Raw genomic sequence first — 23,822 nt, forward strand, 5'->3', positions numbered from 1 at the left:
ATATATATATATATATATATATATATATATATATATTAGCATAAATACCGTACCTACATAAAAAAAAAATAGCAAACTAAATAATGCAAATAAATAGAGGTACGATTTACAGGTTACGTAGACATTCCTTACCTTTATTTTAACAATTAAAACTGTTCGATACATACAGAACTGTACAACTTTCATAATAGTTGGCTTCAAAAAATATTAACCCTTAATAATACCAACTGCTTCAAATTAGGGGGAGCTGAAGAGGGGTGCAACCAGCCTAGGAGAATAGATACAAATATGATGTAAATTATTACTTTACATAGATATTTAGTTAATGTATTATAATTTTAATTTAATTGTGTCAGATACTGTATGAGCTGTTTCATGCTCGCATCTCAGCTACTGCTAAACAATGGTGCTGTATGCAGGGTTATATGCATATGGTTACAAATTGTTATTTCAGCTCATCAAAGAGTATATAGTTTTAAATACTGTCCACATCTGTTGTATAGTTTAGTATAGAAGCAAGTGGGGCCAAAAGAGTTTATATGAAACTAACTGGAGAATCAAAACTGATCCACATACAAGTTTAAGGGAAAGATCTACATGAAAATCACACATGAAGTTCTGGAACTCTAAGCATATTCTAGATCTCCTATAAGGCATCCCTAGATGTACTATGGAACATTCTGGTGTAAACACTGTCCGTAGTCACCCTGGCGAACAGGACCCAGCTATATAATGTGAAACAAATATTGTAGTGGAGTCACTACTCAAGTCATTTACCCTAGTTAATAATACATATACATTAAGATATATATATATAGTAATATATATATAGATAATATATATATTATATATATATATATATATATATATATATAAAGTTGCACAGGTCATCCATTTCCGAGGCTCCAGGGCCCTTGCATATGGCATTTTTTTTTTTTTTATTTTTTATTTAATTTTGTACTTCAAAAAATTATATTACATTGTTATATACATTTTCATTTTTATAATACTGTATTTTTAATGTTTACACAACACTGAATAAAAACCATCTCGATGGCACAGATTCAGAACAATCAATGGTTGTGAAGGGTCACGATACTATCGATGTAACCGAGGACTTAGTGCGAGTAAACGACTAAGATGATGACGGAAGACAGTATGGGAGGACAGTAGAAAGCTTACAATGGTTAAGCCCATAGAAACACACAACACGTGTACCTGGAAAGAGACATGCCGATCCTAACCGTAAGAGAGATTGTCAAAAACAAAGAGATCTCAAACAGCATCTCCCCTTCTAGCAAGATCAGACGCTCATGATGAATGATTACCAATCTGCATTTTGTTTAATGCTTTGATGCTTTAGTCCATGCTTTACTTCCACACCTGTCTTATAAACCCACTGTTTTTCTCCTGACTGAGAAAAACAGGAATCTGACAGGAATCTGCCATCTGTATTGGTCAGTGATGAACACAATTGAGAAACCTCTGTTTTGGAGACATTCTCTTCTTGTAATTGACAGGTTCATACTCCGATTAGCTATTAGAATGCAGCTGGGGGGGGGGGTTGATGCTTTGATAAGTAAAACTTCAGGTCTTTGGTTTTTATAGTCTGAGCAGTCTCACACCTTAATACTGCCGTCTTACAATTTATAACCCTGAACCTCATTTTACTTTATTGTACGAAGTAATACTAATAAGTGATTCTATGAATCACCCTAGAGGGAACACCATAGCTGGACTGATTTTGAGTTAAAGAACAGTGGTATTGGGATCAGTCATTAAAATAGAGTCCAACAGATCCTTGCAAGGAGCCTTCATCTAACACTGTACCATGAACCAGTGTATACATTGGCATTGGTGTGTTCTGGATTAAATATAACAAGGTACCCGCTTTATAAAACAGTTGCACCCCTTTAAAACTGCCCGTTTAAAAAGGTTCACCAAAAAAGCAACAGAACAATAAGGTACAGGTATTAAAGGAAATAGGCACTTGAGGGTTAAACAATACATAATAATACTACTACTAATAATAATAATAATAATAATAATAATAATATTGGAGTAATCAAAGTATTTCCTGAAACACCTGGTCTATCGTCTGAATGGGTGAAGCTTAAAGCAACATGTGCACAGCAGACAGAGAACAATCCAAGGGAATGTTAGACTTTCTTCAGCAAGACCAGCAGCTTCAAGTAAAAACTGTGAAGGAGGGAAGATATATAAGCAGGCCTGCAGACTATCATGAAAGCTAACGGACCTGATCTGAACAGGAAGGCTGGGACATTTTGGGGGATTCTAGTGCCATGTAGACCCTGGGATGAGTTAGGAGACAATGATTTCAGGAGAGCGAAGGTGATCTTTAGAAACCAACAGCAGACATATTTAAAGCGTAAGAGAGGGATCAGGATTTGGGTCCCCAATCCTCTTGGATTATGATTGTCAACTGAGAACTTGCTTGTATTGATAATAAGATCCAGAAAACATGTATTATAAATAATATATCAAAGATGTGTTCTGTTCCCCTAAGAAAGTCAGTAAAAATAAACAATCTGAAACACTAGCGACCTTCACCTTCAGCAAATCACAACTCTATCCTGAGATCATTGTGAAACCATCTGCTGTGTGCAGCAACACAACTAGCTTATTACAGGAAAGGCATGGATCTCTATGCACAGCAAGAGCCAGTACTTCTAGTGCCATGGCAAGCAAGCAGGGAGCATCTCCTTGGGTGAACCCTTACAGATAGTCTAATTCACCAGGAGCCCAAGGGACACATTTGCTTTAGTGCAACTGATTTTATTGCAAAACTAAAGTGAAACTAATTATTGCACTTGCTTCTTCTCTTCATTGGCATGAACAGTTTCCATGGAAGGAACCGAAGGAACCTGTATATTTGGAAGACCCTATAATTACTGTATAGAAGCCACTGAAAAGATGTAGGCTGTAGGGTTATTGCAGTATATACCCTCACAGAAATGTTAGGATAGGATAGACCTGCTAATCTGTCATGAAACTCTTCAAACATTCATTATTATTATTACAAAAACAAAATGGTACTTCAGTAAAAACATGTTTAATAACATAACTTTTTTTTAAAGTTAGAATATCAGGTATGATTCTGAAATGATTTTAGTCATAGCACTTCCATAAGCACATTGGTTATACTGGCTCACTTATTAGGAGTTAGCCCATTCTCACTGAGTGATTGACTTGGGGGCCGTTGGGGTAGGGGGAGAGAGCCAATGCTGAAATATTTTGTGCATTTTGTATTTTTTAATATCTGCTGCAGCATCCATATAGCACTGAGGTGTCTGTTAGCTCTCAAGAAAGACATAGATCATGTCAATAGCAAGACAGCCAATATAAGGGCTTCCTCAGGGGCCAGACTGAAATCAATTCTGAATCACACATGCTTGGTTGCTAGCCAATTTATGGCCCTTAGTAACTTCGCAAACACTATAAGAAACCTTATTTATTTCACTGATTTGGCATCTGAAAGGCAATCTGCCAGCAGGTGATGAACTTGAGGAGGTGTACAATGTAGGAAAAATACATTGTCTTTATATATATATATATATATATAAGGAGGAGTTGTAGGAATGACTTGTTGTATTTGACAAATATTATGATACAAAATTTGATAGCATGTTTTCTTGCGGATTTAAAAACGTAACTCAAGCAATCATCTAGAATTATCCTTATAAAATGCTTATATATGTTAAATTGCCAGGGAAAGGAAAACCATTATGATTAAACAGTCTTTATGACAAAGCTAACTGGTACAAACTAATTATGTGCACTATTTTCTCTTCCCTTTATACCACCAGGTAGCACCCAGTATCAGCCAGCGATTATACCTTTTCCATGCTCTAAAGGGCAATTCTGTGCTGCAGTAAGTTGTCGGAAGGGAGCCTCTTTTTGGGGCAGCAGTTTCTTCAGAGTGCTGCCTTTGGTTTAAAAGCAAAAAGGATCCAAAACACTTGATAAAAGGTCAAACTTTAACTCCACCATGATTGACAAAAGAGAGAAAAATCCATTAGCTATTGCTATATCGCTTGTATCTACATTTTGTCAGGGGGCTTAACACTTCAGAATCTATGGGTATCAAAAACAACCTGAGAGGAGCGTAAAAAGTTGCGGACCTACCTATTTACATCCTCTTAAATTCAATGCAATACCCAGTGGCAGAATATTCAGAGCATCTACAGGAAATACATTTTACTGTGACCATTTCATTGTATTTAGTGGGTGACAGAGGTCCTTCCTTTTATGCGCTGACAAATCGGACTGTCCCACAATGACCGTGCACAAACTCTGAACCCAGTATTTCTTAACCTTGTACTGCAACACAGCAACAGAATAGGAGATGACTGTATCTTCTGAAATCTCTGATCTGTTTCGCTCCCTCTTTCCTTTCCAGGACAAGCAGGTCTGATCTCCTAATAGTAATTTTCAGAAAAGGAACTGTATCTAGTGATTGTTGCAAATTACTTTTGAGTTCCCTTGCGGCCTACTCACTGCAAGAGGAGACTCCTGTGCTATAGAAAGGCAAACTGTGCAAAAGACTTGCAAATAGTTTGCTGGAGGATTCAATGAAAGGTGGTTAGACGTATCACAATTAGTTCTTTTGGTTATGTGCTTTAAATAACTTATTTTAACAAATAACAACAAAAATAATAACTGAACTGTGTTTACCTCCTTTGTGCCATATACAAGACTGCATTACTTATGTAACAACAACATGGTGTCTGCCTGTACTGGATTTAACCAGTACTAGCAAACCACTTGTAAACCCCACCCCAACCCCACCACTGCTTTGTTAATGATCATTAACAGTTGACTAAAAGCAGGTTTCCTAAGCACATCTCAAGAAGTTCTTGCAGAGGGGTTCTTCAGTGGTGGAAAGTCATTGTTCATGGTAATGCTATATATGAGGCCTTAAGAAAAAGTACCGAGAGGAGTCTGCCGAATACCGAATACAAGTAGTGTAAAATATTTCTACTAGGTTACCTTTAATCAGCTGTAACAACCAGCAGAGTAGTACCAGAGGAACACTGCTAGTCAAGTGCTAAACTATTTTATCATTTACCTATACATAATTTTGGTTTCTAGAAAGCTAGTAAAACTAGCAATGCAATGTAGTGAAGTGCTGGATTAATACGGTACTGTCAATGGACGGATCTTACATTCTATTCCTGCCTTCAAAGTTCTCACACTCACAACATGTAGCATTTTTTTTTTCTCAGCAGTGTGGTGAATGGCAGACAGGACTGAGTGATTTACAATTCTGTATCTGGATGATTCCCCCAGTGCCAAACAAATTAGAACTTTCCAGGAAATTGCCTTGAAAGGAGAAAATACTATGTTTTTCAGCAGAAAACAAGTCACAAGCCTCTAAAAACACAAAATTGGGTAGTGATGACAAAAAAAGAAGAACAAATAAACAGGACTGTGAAATCTTCACAACTCTCTGTATAACTATATAAAGGATGTGTTTTTTTTTTGCTTTGGCATTGGGTGGAGCCAGTATGAAGTCACACTTTTTGAAAACCATGACCCTGTGCGTCCTCAATCCGATTAGTCTTTGCACCTTTAATGGCAGTTTCATTTTTTCCCACAAAAGTCCATCCACTTGGCAACTTGTGGAGCAGAGGCACTTGGAAAAGTGATCCCAATCTCTTTTACATTCCAGGCTGGCCGTGAAAAGGCAGCTTGGCTGGCCACAGTCGTTAGGAAAGCATGTTAAAATCTACCTTAAGTGGCCCTGTGTTTACTCCTGCAATTAATATATCTGTGTATATTAATTGAAAGCGTGGAAGCTTTTCACTCACTGGTCAGTAATTGACCTTGGTGATGGTGCGCTCCCGGCTGCTGCTCTCCACTAGCTGGCTCCCTGATCTCTTGCGGTTGCGTTTCAGTTTGGACAGGTCCTTGTCGAACACCTCCCCCGAGCGCAGTGCTGACACCAGGTCATCGAACTCGCCACTCTCCTCCGAGATGCTGCCTGCCTTGGTCTTCTTCAGCCTCCGCTCCTTCTCACGCTGCTCCTTCAGCTGCAGAAACAAACAGCACAAATCTTGTTAATTGTTCGGTAGTCATGAGAGCCTGTTTCAAAGCAAGTACAAACTTTCTGAGAAAAATAAAACTAGCACAAGACCACTTAGTCTCAAGACGGAGCAGTTTAATTAATGTCCCGAGTTGTTTATTGCCAGTTTTGCACTACTAAAATCATTTGAGCTCTTGCCATTTAATGGCAGTTTGCACAACGCATTGCATCCTGTGCAATATAACAGTTTAACTGCGTGTCCTTCATTGCCACAATTGATTGTATCCAGGTTTCTTGACAGTAAAAATTACATTAGGTCGAGTACTATAACAACAAAATTCTTTGTGTTTCAAAGACACATAATCATGATGTAAATGCATAGAATAGTTCATTCCCTCTGAAATCTTCTCTATTAGCTACAGTATGCATATGAACCTGTGTAGCCCAATGTAAACAAACCTGCCCTCTCGTCTTGTCCATGTGCTTTCAGTCTAGAAGGATGTTTATGGAAAAGAGCAAACCCTTATTTACAAATAAATAAATTGAGACTCAGAAATTGCCCTCTACTGAAATGATATAGCTTCCTGTGAATGAATGTATCTGATTTGTGGCTCTTTTCTCATTCACATATCAAGGGGTAGTGACGATGTCAAAGTCTGGAAGTGACTGACACATTCCAACTTTACTACAGTCAGATTATCCACAGCACATACTGCATTGCATCACATTGTGAGTCTGATGTTTCTTATTTTTATTATTTGGACGTCTGTTCCCAGGCTGATGAGATGGATTGTTTCCAATGCATGTGGATTTTGCTGTAATGTACTTGCATTTGTAAAGTGTTGAAGGTATGGTTAGTTCTCTCATCTCATGAATTGTTTCCTTTGGTTACGGAGTTGAGGGGGCCTGCTTGGTAAGGGGGTGAGTGTGTGAGTGAGGTCAGAGGCTGCAGAAATGGAATGCTGGTCTTCAGGAGCTGGTGTGTGACAGCCGAGTTCTCAGGACTCCCGAGGGAGCTGCACGAACAATGCTTAAAGAGGGACTGCATGGAATTCTCCCTGTTCTTTCGCACCACAAACACACAGTCCTTGGGTTGGCAAGATCACAAGAACTTTGTCGCACTTTCTCCCTCTCTGTCCCTCAGACAGACACACTCACTATCTCTGATTCCCATCTACAAGTCTGTTATTATTTCAAGAATACTCTAGAGTGTAACCATTAACCAGCACCCCTGCAACACTTCCCATCCACCCCATTTGTTCTATGTGGTACTCCATTCTGCTGTACGTTGTACATCCACTGGGGGAAGAGTGTTGCAGGAGAACTTATCAATGGTTACAATCTGGTGTACCAGCTGAACTTGAGAGGACTGTTGAAGCCACATGGACGCTTTTAACTTCTACACTTTAAGAAGGGACAAAGGTGTGATGGCTGAAACAAAATAAATTATGCAAAGTGACTCTAAACTAAAAGAAGACTACAACAGTTAAGGTGACTGTGATACCGCGTTGTTCTGGACCCGCTGTCTGAACCCCCCCTCCCTGCACCCTCACACTGTCTCACCATGGCCTCCATGCGTGCGCGCCGCTCCTCCTCCTCTTTCTTGCGTCTCATGTTCTCCAGGTCTTGCTGAGCGTCGCTGAATGACTGCAGGAATGTGTCAAAGATCCCAAAGAACTCGTCCGGCTGCATGCGGCCCTCATCCTCCCCAAAGTGCTGCAGTGCCTTGGAGAACTGCAGACAGAGAGACAGCCGGGGTCAGGACAGGCTCTTTGATTCCAGTGGAGTGAGATGTCAAGCTATTACAGCACTACTGAACATAGTGACAGAGTGATGCAATGATAAAGCAATAAACTAACAATATGTTAAAGATAAAAAAAAAGGTTCTAGTTTCCCCTAGCAGAAGAACACCAAACCGAAAATGCATAAAAAATAAAAAATGAAGCAATAACAGGTTGCGTATTCCGTATCTTGAAATTGACATTGCAGTAATACATCAGTTTGGCTCAGGCTGCCTTAATGTCAAAAAACAGACCGTAATCACAAAAAAGCAAACTGACAATAAGCACACATTAGCAAAGTGTGAGGGACCCAGTCTTGCTACTCAGACATATTCAAATCCCCCTGATCTTCCCACGCTAATGTCTTTTACCACTGCTCCAGCTCTGTCCAAGGTAATGCCAAGTTTCCTTTTCATGGTTAGAATCAAACCCGCCATTCACTGGGAACGCACAGCCGTACAGGATTAATACATTATGCAGGGCCCATTGGCGGGCACTGGTGTGCCAGATCTAAGTCACTAGCACTCCGTCCTCTCAAGTGCTGCCAGCTGCTTTCATGTGGAAATGCATGATGACTGTTTGGCCTGTCCAGCTCATCAGCCAGAGCACTGACAAAGCCACAAGAAACAGCACGGACCACTTGCATTACAAAACATTAACAAGGGGGTTCAGTAAATCTGGTCTAATATGTCGTACCATTACTTTGTAGATTACACATTTTCCTATATGAAAGGCATACATTATGTTACACATGTATTTGATTTTTAATAGCATTTTTTCATAGTTTTTTAAAACAATAACATTGGCGAAAGTATACTGAAGTTATTTCCATGCTGTACTGCCCGACATAGAATTCGAATCCTTTTATGAAAAAGTATCTGACCATATAGTTTTTGTAGACAATGTCTCTATATTGAGCACATATACAGGACAATAAATGGTTGCCGTTCATTTTCTTTAAAGTGGAGGCTTAATTTCTTCATGCGACTTTGACCAGAAGTTCAGCATTGAAATATCTGTAGTGTAGTGTTTCATAAATATTCTGCTCCAACAGCTTCAAAAAGTAAATTACTATTACAAAATTGAATTCACCTTTACCATAATGTGTGTATTTTTCATATAGAAAAATCTGAGATCGAGATTAAAGCAATATGTAACAGATACGATTTACTGGAATTATACTGTTAGCACCGTACTTTAAGAGGACATTTCTACCATCCTTATTTCATGATGTTTAATATCATTTTACTGGTATGTGTGTTATGTACTATTCTCTTTCTGCTTAGGGCATTGGTAACCAGGATTACTAACAAATATCCTTCTTCTGAGAAGAATTTCTAATGTGAGGTGGTTTAAGAAATAGCCACTAGAGGTGTGCATCTTTGTGCCCCTCTCTGCAGCTGTGAGTTAGTACATGGAGAATCTCTATACAATACCGTTTTAACGAGAGCAGAAAATATAGTTCCATCCCTAGCGGTCGTTTCATGTCATGTCTTTTAGGTGTCTTTTCATGTTAGGATATTAAAGTGGCAAAAAATGTAATCTTCAGAAAATGAACATGGTATAAATGTATCCCTTTAAAATAAAACGTATTTACTGTTTATATCTGATTTACAAGAGAAGTAACCAGAGAACTGCACTTGTAAAGCAAAATCGTGTTCCTTACTGCTCAGTACAATTAAACCAAAATCTGGTAAGACAGACAGTTACAACCTTTTTTTAACTTTCATCTGTATTTAAGAACATAAGAACAAAAGAAAGTTTACAAACGAGAGGAGGCCATTCGGCCCATCTTGCTCGTTTGGTTGTTAATAGCTTATTGATCCCAAAATCTCATCAAGCAGCTTCTTGAAGGATCCCAGGGTGTCAGCTTCAACAACATTACTGGGGAGTTGATTCCAGACCCTCACAATTCGCTGTGTAAAAAAGTGCCTCCTGTTTTCTGTTCTGAATGCCCCTTTGTCTAAACTCCATTTGTGACCCCTGGTCCTTGTTTCTTTTTCAGGCTGAAAAAGTCCCTTGGGTCGACACTGTCAATACCTTTTAGAATTTTGAATGCTTGAATTAGGTCGCCACGTAGTCTTCTTTGTTCAAGACTGAACAGATTCAATTCTTTTAGCCTGTCTGCATATGACATGCCTTTTAAGCCCGGAATAATTCTGGTCGCTCTTCTTTGCACTCTTTTTAGAGCAGCAATATCTTTTTTATAGCGAGGTGACCAGAACTGCACACAATATTCAAGATGAGGTCTTACTAGTGCATTGTACAGTTTTAACATTACTTCCCTTGATTTAAATTCAATTTGTGTTAGTGGATTACATTCCCTTATCCCTTCAGGGGACAGACCGCTCAAGAAGTTTAATTTCACCTCAGCAGACAGATGCAATATCCCGAGGGATTCTTGCAACCGCACCTCAATCCTGACCTGAACCTGGCCTGTTTAAGATTTTCAAAGTCATTTAACTTGTGTCCAGGAGTGCTCTCTGTTTATTGTTGTTGTTAAAAGTCGCTGGTGGCTGGTTTCTGTATGACCTGGGCAATGGACTTCCAGTAGCCCCCCCTCCCCCCAACTTAACCCCCAAATCCCGACACACTTTACAGAAATAATAATTTAAAAATAACCATAGAAAATTTGACAGAGTACTTACTGCAGTTTCTTTTAGATTTTCTTTTTTTGTAGTCTTTTCCTTCTGTTTTTGACTTAAAGATTTGTGTTTCTTTTTATTTGGAGGTTCCAGAGCCTCAGCAGGTTTCATTTTTGATGGTTTAAAATTGTAAAATTATAATAGGCATTTAGGCCTTATGATAATAATAGAAGTTTTGATAATGATGCTCAACAAAACATTTGTCAAATGAAAGTCTTGATACTTAGAAAGTATGACGGATATGTGCCAATTATAGAATGTCTTTAATTGGCACAATTGTATAATTCAACATCAGTCAATAGCTTTACGAGGAACTGGGGACAACGAAAGCCAATATGGAGTGAGAAGAGGCAGGAATAAGGGAACAAGATGCAAGCAGGAAATGAGAAACAAAAAAAAGTGGCAATTTGAAAATTTTCACTGCATTACACTCATACAGTTTCGTTTAGTTTAGTGAAAATGTTTCTACCCCTAAAGGTTGCTTGAGTAGGATAGCTGGCAAAGAAATAGTACACTTATATTTGCAATTTTATTTCTGTATGTGTGTGGGCCCCCCTCGAACGTCGAGGCCCTGGGCGATTGACCGGGTTGCCAATGTGCTGCCACCTGCCCTGTTAAAAGGAAATGCTGGTCCTCTCCTTTATCCCACATTAATCCTCCTAACATGAAGTAAAAGCCCTTCTGCCAGGGCTATGAGGATTTCCAGCTAGAAAAGCATTCCACATGGGAGCCCATGCCGCAGCTCTGGGGTTTCAGAGTGAGCTGCCAGGGAGAGGGCTGCGAGGGTGAGCGAGACCAGAAACACATGACACCATAAGAATTGTTAAACTGCAGGTAACTCGAACAAATACATACTGGTTTCCTAATGGATACCCAGCAGGTAGGTATATAAAACAGGTGCACAAGTTTACATCAGTTAGATTTAATTAGAAGTAGAGAACTATCATTTGACATAACAAATGGTCTCCTATCTTATCAGTTCTGGGAACAAAAAACAGGAGAGATCTGTTTGTGACATCAGTCTTCAGTTTACCAGTACCCCAGTGTGGTGTGTCTGTGTGTCCTGTATAGACAGTAGCTGTACTGGACTGCTTCCATCATCCACTACAACTGCCAAACTGTTTGCGCACAATTAAAAAGATGCCTCAATTGCTAAAATATAGAAAAAAGAAACTGAAGAAGAAGAGAAGAAAGCCATCTGTATTTAGCAGATTTTTCATAGATTGTCAAACAGCTGTCATCAATTTGAAGACTTCTCCTATTCACATCCTGCAGCACCCCTGCCCTGGTCTGCAGTTCCCTGCCAGCCTTCCTTTGCCAGCTTCCTGATCAAGGAAGCTCCTTCCCCTGACTCTCAGCTCCACGGTTTTACTGGAATTCAAAGGGACCGCAGAAAAACTAACAAAGACCAAGCCCCTTTGACTTGGAAAGTATTTTGTCTTTGACAGCTTCCCTCTCCTACCCTTCCTTCCAGTTTACTCTGTTCCCATTTCCCAAAAGTGGGATTATTACAAAGGATAACGGAGCACAAATTGGAATAACAAATATCCTACATTTCTGCTGCGAAACTAACAAGGAGCAGTAAACTGATCCCTGGGTCTGACTGGTTTGCGTTTTACTTTATTTGGAATTCGTTCAGAGCTGCCTGTTATTTGTCAGTTACACAAGCCAGGACACATCCCTCCTCTACTTCCTACAGATACAAAATGATGGAAAATCATAGGGTGGCCAAGCTCAGTGCTTGCACTGCACTGGCCAAGAACAGTGGAGCTGGACAGGGTCGGAGGGAGGGGAGGGGCACTCCCATTGGAGCTCTGGATACAGTCAGAGTAACCTCTGGTTCAGGGTTTAGCTGACAGGTTATGCTTGCACTTTTACTCTCATGCTCAAAAGACAATGGTAAATACATAGTTCAGTTGATGAAACTCCCTAACCTACAGTAATTCCTCACACAACTCTGTCCACCACAAAATCTGCAAAGCCCCTAGCAGCTACAGATTAATTATGGCCAGTAATCGTTCTAGTGGTTTGATAGTGATCATCTGTATTCCTGAAGCTGCAGCTGGGAAATGAATCACCCATAACTTCAAACCCTCAATTATTTGTAAGGTAAAATGAGGGAGACGGAAGCTTCTGTCAATTACGTCAACCTAGAAACCGTGGAGCAAAGACCATAGTGTCTTTAAGAAAGGACTGCCACTGAGTGTGGTCAAAAGCGACTTGTGATGGGGGAAGAGGATTAATACACACAATAGGGAGGTAGAGAGCAGGTATTCGGGTAGGCATTCTACAGAATGGATAAACACTTTCCCTCTTCTCCTGTCTCCCCAGCACTTTGCACTTGTTCTGTTAAATAATCCTGCCCATACATTTCAACTTTTGTAGGGCCATATTTATAATCATTGCATTACACCTCCATTATGGCTGACTGACTGCTTTGAACAAATGTTAGCAATTCTTCTGTCTTGTCTAATGGGTGCTGTAAGCTGTATGGTGTGCATGTGTCTGTGTTTATGATAGGAATGTCATTAACCTGTCAGCGACAACTGCTGAGAGTTTTAATACAGAGGGACAGCTGTGTATCTGTGAGTTCTGGAGAGATGTGAATATATATATATATATATATATATATATATATATATATATATATATATATATATATATATATATATATATCTGGGTATATATAAAGGGTTGTGGGGTACAGTAACTCAAAAGGTTTTGATAGCCACGTTATTAAAAAAATGTGTCTAGTTTAGAGTAGCTTCATCACTTGATAACATAACGCTAGGGTTTTACACGTCATTGAACTGCATGGAATGGCAGGACCGGGACGCGAACCTGCGACCATGCGGTTAAAAGATGAATGCCTTACCAGTCAACTAAAGAGCAAGCTCTCTAGTCAAGAGGAAAGTATGTATCTTTTCCTGATGGTAGCGTTATAAACCTCATTACAATAAGCAACGTGTTTTTACAACACAGACTGTATGACATTTGGCGCTTGACTTGTTAGTGCATCTGTGTCTAACTCCAATAACACACTAAGAGACGAATGGAATATGCCATCAGATCATCAGATCTTGGACTTTCTATTGGTCTGATATAATGACTGAGCCAATGTAACACGTTATATTTTCACGTAATAGCTCAACAGGAACCTTGTGGAATCTGCTGTACTAATAAAGTGTCCAAGCCATGTCGTTCTCTAAACTGAGCGCTAGAATGAAACAGTCCACAAATTTCATGAGGTTTGAATGGGTTTGGGTTTAAGATGAATCACTATCATTGTGAAACCGTGCCAACCAGGATCCGCTTTACCCTTCTATGTTTTAATTTTTTATTTGAATGTTGAAAATTAGTTTTTAAAAGGGAATAGTTTCTTTGTAGAGGGGACACTGGCTCTTTTGTCATCAAATCTTCAACAGCAAGCTGCGGTTTCCAGTGACGCTTAACTGGACTTTTATGAGGACCACTATCCTTCAAAAAAAAAAAAGAAGGACACCACTGTGACGTCAGTCCACTCTCTCGTCAGCACTAAAGACTTCAGCCTCCCACCCACAGTGTACCCCCTCATGGCAGGGCCTTGTCTTCCCTCACACTGGGTCATTGAGACCCCACAGGCCACACCCTCACAGTTTCCATGTAGGTGGGGGGGGGGGGGGGGGGGGGGGTGAGACAGAGTAATGGAAAAGATTAATTCATCACTGCTTCCTTTCATGTTTCCAAGCAAGCGAGTGATTTAGCCAAACCGTTGGACAGCCGCTCAAAAGGAATACATCTGACAAAACATAAAGGTAAAACAAACAGATGGGTTTCCCGGGGATGTTTTAGTCATTACCAGAGCAGCTACATACAGAGGTTCTGTCTCTCTTTTATTTCTTTCTCTGTCAGTTTCTTATTGCTTGGCAGTGTAAGTGCTTGGCAGAGTTCTCACAGGCTCATAGTAATGCTGAGTGGGCTGTTTCACAGAGAATAGATCCAAAAGAGGTGGTTTGAATACAAAAAATAAAACATTATCTGAAGCAATAATGAGCGCAGAAGTAGCTCATCCTCTTTATGTGCCTGGCCTTCAGGTAATTAATTGAACCTCTTTCTAACATCACTGAAAGCAGTGAAGTGATTTCTGTAAAACAGCAGGTTTATAAATGTCAGGATCTCTGATGTTTAGATCATTAAAATACACTGCAATACAATTACTTCTCTAGACCAGTAGTCATGTAACCTAGAGCCATTTAAGTGTAAACTACCAAGTAGGATTATGCACCATCAGTTTCATATAATTCAGACTCTTTACACCTGTTATATAACATGCGCCTCTTATATAATACCCCATCAAAGACACCATAGTATACAATATAGACTATATAGAACACTATTAAAAATATTTGTAAAGGGGTATGGTTTTTTATTCTGAAAATGACAGCATACAGAACTGAATGGCGTGGGAAATCATGTGCATACTGGCATGATAATCACTATAACATTCACCCTACAGAGATCATGTTGTTAGGCTGTTCTGCTACTGTTCTATGCAAAATAATTGACGTGCAAGGCTTGTCACACGATCGCCAGCCCAGTATATCAGTCATTACCTTGTCCTTGGCCTCGGCCAGCTGATCCTCCAGCTCAGAGAAGCTGAAACTGGCCACTGTGATGAAGTTGCTCACCACCGGCACAAACTTGTCACCTCGCTCCGGAATGCTGCTCTTCTGGTACTCCAGCTCCTGAAAACAGCAGACAGAGTACATGACATGACAGTAGGTACAGGTCCTAATAAAGTGTAAATCATGATTTATTTGGAAGTGATTTGTGCAAGTGATTTGCGTTAATGTGGCTATACAGTAATCAGCAGTCCTGCATGTTATATGGGGCCACTGTGTTGTTTAGATTGGGTATACCCTGGAGCTGATCTATCTATCACTTTCCGCAGCACATCCAGTACATGAGGGAGCTGCTCTCGTGCATTCACGACGGGTAATCACAGATGTTTGAGGGGGGGGGGGGGGGGTGTTGTTGCATCGAACACACACATGCTTCAAAGGGAGCCTCTGTGTGTTCCCTTGTAAATGTTTACCACAGTAAATTTGCAATTTTCCTATGCTTTTCTCACGGTTTTACTACACAATCACAATAGTTTACCATGGTTTGCCATGTCTATTATTGTATTTTACCATCCCTCTCTGAGCTTTACAATGTTTACCTATGGTTTAACATGCTCTCACTTTGCTTTATTAAACTTTGTCATGTTTTTACTGTGGGAAACTCTGGGTTGGCTCAGAAATGGTTTTTATAAGAAGAGGCTACTCACCACTTCAAGAGCCTTCAGACCACTCTTAATGTGGTAAACCTCCTTCTCCAGTTCAGCCAGGCTGGGGACACAACCAGAGGACAGTACATATATATATATATATATATATATATATATATATATATATATATATATATATATATATATATATATATATATAAACATTCCAATTCTTCTGACTATCATTTGGTACCAATATTGGTTGACAACAATGTCATATGTTTTGGGGTACAATGAAGAGCAATTATCCCACACAGTCATTCTGCATTGGTAGTGAATTGGTAATATTTGGGGCACCACTGGACCTAAAAGCCCCACCCTAGTCATTGTACAGTCCTAAAAATGAATTACATTTTTGGGTAACACTAAGATGGCTTGATCAGTGAAATCTTTGGCATATATTTAAAGATTAGATTATTAGCTGTTTAGGGATACCAAGGTATTTATTAAGTAAGGAATGGAATTAAAGGGACAATAAATGTCCCACCAGGTCATTCTGTTTCAAAGCCGGTGACACCATAGCCAGCCTATATGTCCATTATTCATGTATTAATTCCTTTAATAACAAAATAAACAAACTAGTAAAAGCAAGCTCAGTTTAAACTCACTTGACTTTAGCAGCTTCTGGTAGCCTTTGCAGGTCTTGCTGTATATTTAGGATATCAGGGTAACTCTTTTCAAAGATCATTATCAAATAGTGCAACATGGTGATATTCCTGCAGAGGAGTAAATAAAAATCGTTATTCTTCATGCAAAACCATTATATTAAGGAAAGAACAAGCTACAGCAAAACTATCACAACATTATTTAATACAAACTGACTCAGTGGTCAACCATGTTTTACCAAAGTTTTACCAAGCTTTCCAATATTTTACCATGCATTCATTGTATGTTTCCTTTGCTTTACTACACTATGCTATACTTTTATTATTATTATACGGAGATGCTCAGGACCATACATTGTTTGTATGGTCCTGAAAACATTGTTTTCATTAATCCTTTCAGTCCTGAATTATTTTTGTTGAGCTGAAGGACTACCTCAGACTGGGACCTAGGAGTCCTGTGAAGTTCTAACATGATTTTGAATGGCACATGTTAACATACAGTGTAAAGATGAGATGGGACTGTGAGGTCCTGTCAAACTGAAAGGATTAATCAACACATAGTACATATTGTACCTGTACACATAAATAAAAAATATCCATTGGAACAAATTGTCTTTGCCCTGCCAGCTCCACTAGTCTATCTCTGCTCTACTAGGCAGCTCAGCTCACACTCTCTATGCTATGCCAGAGGAGAGGCTAGGTGCTTAAAATAATATAATATTCATGCAGTATCTGCATCTAATAATGCCATGCTCCCTCTCAATCACCAGCACCAGAAATGAACATGTGAATCCCCATACCTGTCAATACTGGACTTGGTGTCAGCGATTTTGTTAAGGCTGTAGATCTTGAAGCCAAAGGCGTTGCCTCTCTGGCCCTTGTTCATGAAGTTTCCAAATGCAAGCACCACCTCCAAGACTTGCTTCAGCCTCTTACTGCAAATTACCTCCCGTGATGCGGTCAGGATTGCTGCGGAGGGACAGTACAATTTTCAGAACTAGATATATATCACAGGGTTAGATGTCTGCAGCAATCATCAAACTTTGAAAGAAATAGATATAAAAAAGACCACTTATCAAACCACCTACTCAACAGAGTTCAAAAGTAGGTCACACGATGTTGCTGGAATCATGAATAATAAACACATGTTTTGAAAACTAAAATAACAAGCTTCAGAGAGTTGGAAAAATAGAATTGTATGCAATGACAAAGAATGCAGCTGCCTCTCCCTCACCTTCTCTATCTCCTTTTCTCTTTCTTTCCCTCTCTCTTACCTTCCACCTTGGGCTTGGCTTCAGCGAGACGCTCAGCAAACTTCTTCTTGAAGAACAGGGCCTGTAGCCTCTGCTGGTAATGGTCAATCCTGAGAAGACGTGAATGGAGGGGTCAGAGGGAACAGAAAAATTATCTCAATGGCTTTCAGAGCTCAGAGAATGTCTTCAGTACCTGCAGGCACAGTATGTTGGATAGGAAACAAACAGACAAAGTTGCAGGTGAACGATACAGCCGCCATTACCCCAGCCAATTAGGATGGTCAACATGAAATATAAAATGAAATGCCCATACCAAGTTTTATACCGTTTTGGGTATTTGGTCATCAAGGGGCTCTGATTGCCCCCAATCTTTCACACCTTTTCATAGCTCCTGATCACCCACCATAAACTGTGATTACCAATCTTTAAATTGTATCAGATGTGGTTTTTGACCCTGCAATAATTTGTTTATTTAATCGAGCAGTAGACAGTACTTTTAATAGTCCCTCATCTCCTTAAAATCTAAATCATATGCTCATATACTTTTTCATGTAACAGACATCTGTATCAAGCTGATTGTAAATATAACCCACTACACTATATCTGGGTCAACATTTATATCCTGTTTTAATCCCATGAGATAAATATACACTAGTAGTATTATTATTAATAAAGAAAATAAAGAATGTCCCACCCAATCGTTCTAGAGATACAAAAGAGAGTGAGAGCGTCAAGAAATCAGGACTTTGCTCCTTGACGTCACCACTATAAACTGTACAAATAGGCCTCCATTTCATGGGCGTTGGAGCCATTGCAGGTTTTACTTTTCCTTCTAGTTTTCTTATAGATAAAGTAAAAGCTCAGTTGGACTGTCTCAAACATCAATGCAATGGGGGTCTTATTAAGCTCTCAGTAAGCCCTGGAATTGCTCAAACCACAATTTCCTGAGTTTCCTGAGTTGTGTGGCCCTGGGCCCCGGGTCTCCAGGCAGCCTCACCTGCTCATCTCAAAGAGGAAGCGGTCAGCTCTGGCCATGCGCTCAATCTCATGCCTGTGCTCTTCCAGGAGGTCGATGTCGCTCTTCTCAGGAACAAACTTAAGCAGCTGCAAGCAGGAAGAGACCAGTGAGACAATTGGAAAAATCATTCCTTTCCTATCAAAATAGCTGTCTCTTCACTGTGCAAATCATAAGCAGCAAGTTTGCCACTCATCTGCTGCTTTAACTAACTAGATAGTGGAGTCTGCTAATATCTGTCTTTCTCATTTTACAAGATCATCTCACAGATCCTCACTGAGATCTGGTGATGGGGCAGGCAAGGTTTGTACTGTATCTGAATATTAGGTAACATACAGTTGCGTCTGCAATCTGGGATAGTAACCAAGACCATTATCCACAGATACAGGTGGGCCTAGTTTGAAGAGAACTTCAGGGATTTCATACACCTCCATGCTTTTTGTGACCCATCTCCAGACCCTAATCCCTGAGATAAACTTCACTTGGTGTACCAGGATTTCAGTGTCCTTCACACAAAAGGATCCCAGGTTTTAATCATGTGCCAACTTGTACAAGCAACAACAACTGTGTTCACATCCATGCAGAGAACCACAGATAGACATGAATGCATTGTACATTCAAAACAAACAAACAAACTTAGATATTGCATTACCTGTTCCAGCATGTCTTTGGCAAGGTCCTCCCGCTCATCCATTTCTAAGATGGCTCTTCTGATCTCCTCGTTGGAGAGCTTCAGTCTGAGAGGGAATTAAAAATTGGACTTACAACATCATCACTGAGACGCTCAAACCACCACATAGACGCTGCCTCAGACAATACACTCACTTCACACACACACACTGCTGCCTCAGAAACTACACTCCCCTCACACACACACACTGCTGCCTCAGACAATAAACTCACTTCACACACACACACACACACTGCTGCCCCAGACACTAAACTTGCCTCACACACACACACTGCTGCCTTAGACACTACACTCCCCTCACATACACACACTGCTGCCTCAGACACTAAACTCACTTCACACACACAAAGACTGCTGCCCCAGACACTAAACTTGCCTCACACACTGATGCCTTAGACACTACACTCCCCTCACACACACACACACACACACACACACACACACACACACACACACACACACACACACACACACTCCTAAAAACATAAGAACAACCAGAGAAGGCCTTAAATGCTTGTCTGGTTCCTAGTAGCTAATTAATCTCAAAACTTTGTCAATTTGGGACTTAAAGGATACCAGTATCAACAACATGGCTAAGTAACACATTTGATAACCTCACAACTCTCTGTAAAGAAGTGTTTCTCATACCCTCTATCCTAAGTCTATCATCCCTTACTTTCCAACAGTGTCCTCTGGTTTCTGTGAAGTATATAAAGTATTGGTTAGGGTTAACTATGTCTACTCCTTATAGGATTTAAAGACTTCAATTTTTCTTTTTTCTATCGGGCTAAATAAATGCAGTACCTTTAACCAATCTTCATGTAACCACTTAACCATTCATTCACTTAATCAAAGACACATTCACAAAGCCTTTTACTCCAAAGCTTATTTCAAGTTTTGTAACTTCAATGGGTGTAACTCTGTTAAAGACAAAACAAATCGTGTTAATGACACATTGGAGCAAATAGCTTTGTGAATTCCACCCATTTTAAACAAGGAGGCCAAAACAATCTTGAGAAACATGGAAGAACATAATAAATACAACATTGTAGAAATAAAACCGTAAAAAACACAATTATTTTCACAACCCATGCTCATTAAACACATTGCATGGGGTCTTCGTGCAGGTGAGTCAGAGATACTGGATGGTCTGCAAGCTCCACAGGCTCAGCTTTAAGAAGACGTTACATTGACTTTACTACAGTTTGTTACAACCTCCTGAGAGAGATCCACTCATTCAGCAATCTTGCCTTGAGCTTTTAACAGGGTGTCCACCCTCTGATTGGGTTACTGATCAATGGCACTGTGAGCTGTTTACTGATCAACAGATGCACCAGAACACGGTTTCACTGATCTGCAAATGACCTTGTTGGACTGCATAACAATAAAACCCAGGCTGTCACAATTGTTCCTTTTATAATTTCAATGGATATTGTTCTTTAGAGAGTGGTGAGGGTATGGAATGGATTTGGTTCGTAAAAGTTGATGATGTTCTTATGTAGGGGGTTTTCATTACACTGTGTAACAAATTTTTTATTTTTTTTTGTTCCTGGGTAGTAAGTGTTATTTCCTAATTGCTTATGCCTCAAAAGTACAGAAAATGGCTATTATTCCCCACAAACTTTGCTTTTGTGACCAGGACAGTGATATTTCAAAATATCACTATTTCCAGTGGGAAAACGGGCAAATGTGTGTCTTTTTGTTCACAAAAAGTCAGAAAAAAACAACATATGAATCCAAATTAACATGTATTTATACTAAAGTAAAACAAAAATGACTACAAAAGATTTAGAAGTGAGTAGTTTTTCAAGATTTACAATTATACTGTATTTACAGTATAATCGTTTTTGTATACAGTGTTTTTGTATACCGTGTTTATTGTTTGTAAAGTGTATTTGATGCTGATTTGCTCTGAAACCTGCTTTGTGAGACCTTGGTCTCAATGAGTAAAATCACTGTTCACTTAAATAAATAAACACAGTAAGATTAATAAAGGAAATTCTAACAGTTATTCAAATAGACAAGGAAGTTTCAAGTTAGCTCTGTGCTTTTTCGATTTTGTCGTAAGCTATTTGAGAGTCTATGTATTTATTTTCACCTGTAGAAATGCCCCAATTCAATACTGTACCTTGTATTCTGTATTTTAAAAACAGATACGGTGAACCCCTCCGAAAATAAAGAGTGACTTTTCAAATATTCATCTAAATAATGAGGCCTTTTTTTAAAAATGGTTATAATAGCTCTAGAAACAGCTAGCACAACTGGTACAATTATCCCTGTTCAGAGGGTACACCTGCCAGGTACCGTACATACTTGGAGAGCAGGATGACGCAGTTCTGGGCACGGCGTCCGTCGATGATGGACAGCTCCTTGACCTTCCGGGTGGTCAGGTAGAGCTCATCCATGGAGCCCATCTCCTTTTGCTAGAATAACACAGGAGAGCGATCAGAGCGAGCAACTGGTGTGGGGCACAGAGCTCAGTCTGCAGCAGGAAAGCTAAACTATCCATAACTTAAAAACAGAAACCTAAGGGAATACTAGAAGAAACTATGTCAAGTAGACAAATGTTTTGGCTGGTGTCTTCTTCAGTGTGTACTGCGCAATGAAGAATGCACTAGTGGAAAACATGGCTTAGTTTCTTATAGTTTTACCAGAAAAAAAGAATATAATATTGGTTATACTACAGTACTGTAAAACAGGAAGTGTCTACAGCAACCAAACATTGTGGATGTTCCACTAGGGACATATTTACAGAAACCACACACATGATTTTACATACAGTACATGCACAATTCTGTCATATAATTGGAACACATTTGGTTCAAGAAAACCCCATCCTGATTTCATCATACACTGTGACTTAAGCAAGAAGCTTCCATAATATATATCCCCAATAATGGCATTTACTGAAATGTTTGACCGCTTTACTTGTTTCTTCTGAATTATTTAAACACAATCAGCAGATAAAACCTAGATGAAACTAATTCGTAAATTGTCAAATTGTCAGTGGACAAATTATCAGAAAGAAAAAAATCACCCAATAAAGTTTACCAAACCAGAAAAACACAAATCCCATTTAGGGGCTTGTATGGATTCATTTTAGAACTATAATTGGTGCTTTTGTCCCTTCATTTAATACTGAACATTTTACAAAAGCAAGTATTTGGTGACTAAATGTTCAGATTATTTACTTGCACGCAGTATGATGGGGTCAAGGTGGTGTCAGCATGAAAGATGAACTCCAGAGCCAGATTGGCGCTATGATCCAATTCACTCACCTGTCTGAAGGAGGGGTTAGTGAGCAGGTCCTGCCCAGGCAGTCGCAGGCAAATAGAAAAAAAAAAATAAAAGAACATGCAGAAACATTACCTCAAGCAGAAGAGATTGGATTAGCAGGACTTCAGCTGACTGTAAGGAGATTCTAGTAATGCTCTATGCATATTAAAGCATGAAAGAATGCACAGCTCTGCAGCAACTACTGAAGCCATTAAAAATAGAAAGACCTTGTGATACTAAATCATCAGTCAATTTAAAAATGTATAGCTATGGCCAAAAGTTTTGCATCACCTAGAATTTTAGGATTGAGACATAAAACATATATATATATATATATATATATATATATATATATATATATATATATATATATATATATACACACACACACACACACACACACACACATACATATACACAGTGCCTTGCAAAAGTTTTCAGACCCCTGACCAATTCTCTCATATTACTGAATTACAAACGGTACATTGAAATTTTGTTCTGTTCGATATTTTGTTTTAAAAAACTTAAACTCAAAATCAATTATTGTAAGGTGACATTGGTTTTATGTTTGGAAATATTTTTAAGAAAAATAAAAAACTGAAATATCTTGCTTGCATAAGTATTCAACCCCCACACATTAATATTTGGTAGAGCCATCTTTTACTGCAATAACAGCTTTAAGTCTTTTGGGGTAAGTATGTACCAGCTTTGCACACAGTGTCGGAGTGATTTTGGCCCATTCTTCTTGGCAGATTTTCTCCAGGTTGTTCAGGTTGGTTGGACGACGCTTGTGGACCACAATTTTCAAATAGTATCACAGATTCTCAATGGGATTGAGATCAGGACTTTGACTGGGCCACTGTAGGACATTCACCTTTTATGTTCTTGAGCCACTCCAATGTTGCTTTGGCCTTGTTCTTGGGATCATTGTCCTGCTGAAAGGTGAATTTCCTCCCAAGCTTCAGTTTTTTAGCGGACTGAAGCAGATTCTCTTGCAGTATTTTCCTGTATTTTGCTCCATCCATTCTTCCTTCAATTGTAACAAGATGCCGAACAGAATGAAATTTCAATGTACCATTTGTAATTCAGTAATATGAGAGAATTGGTCAGGGGTCCGAATACTTTTGCAAGGCACTGTATGTATGTATATATATGTGTGTGTGTGTATATATTATATATATATGAACATAATGTAGATCCTT

At 39.2% G+C, this 23,822-nt stretch overlaps 1 protein-coding gene across 1 annotated transcript in view; it reads right to left on the minus strand.

Annotated features, from left to right (window-relative positions):
• Positions 1 to 1,186: 1,186 nt before the first annotated feature.
• LOC121317346 (disheveled-associated activator of morphogenesis 2-like) overlaps positions 1,187 to 23,822 on the minus strand; it is a 127,784-nt gene continuing 105,148 nt past the window's right edge. Inside the window, 11 exon segments of the mRNA XM_041253185.1 lie at positions 1,187 to 6,053; positions 7,610 to 7,780; positions 15,065 to 15,196; positions 15,781 to 15,841; positions 16,389 to 16,496; positions 17,186 to 17,354; positions 17,660 to 17,748; positions 18,636 to 18,742; positions 19,306 to 19,390; positions 21,658 to 21,767; positions 22,623 to 22,652. Of these exon segments, the coding sequence (XP_041109119.1) occupies positions 5,835 to 6,053; positions 7,610 to 7,780; positions 15,065 to 15,196; positions 15,781 to 15,841; positions 16,389 to 16,496; positions 17,186 to 17,354; positions 17,660 to 17,748; positions 18,636 to 18,742; positions 19,306 to 19,390; positions 21,658 to 21,767; positions 22,623 to 22,652 (1,281 nt within the window). The 3' untranslated portion in view covers positions 1,187 to 5,834.

Source organism: Polyodon spathula, chromosome 6, assembly GCF_017654505.1.
Source record: "Polyodon spathula isolate WHYD16114869_AA chromosome 6, ASM1765450v1, whole genome shotgun sequence".
NCBI lineage: Eukaryota > Metazoa > Chordata > Actinopteri > Acipenseriformes > Polyodontidae > Polyodon > Polyodon spathula.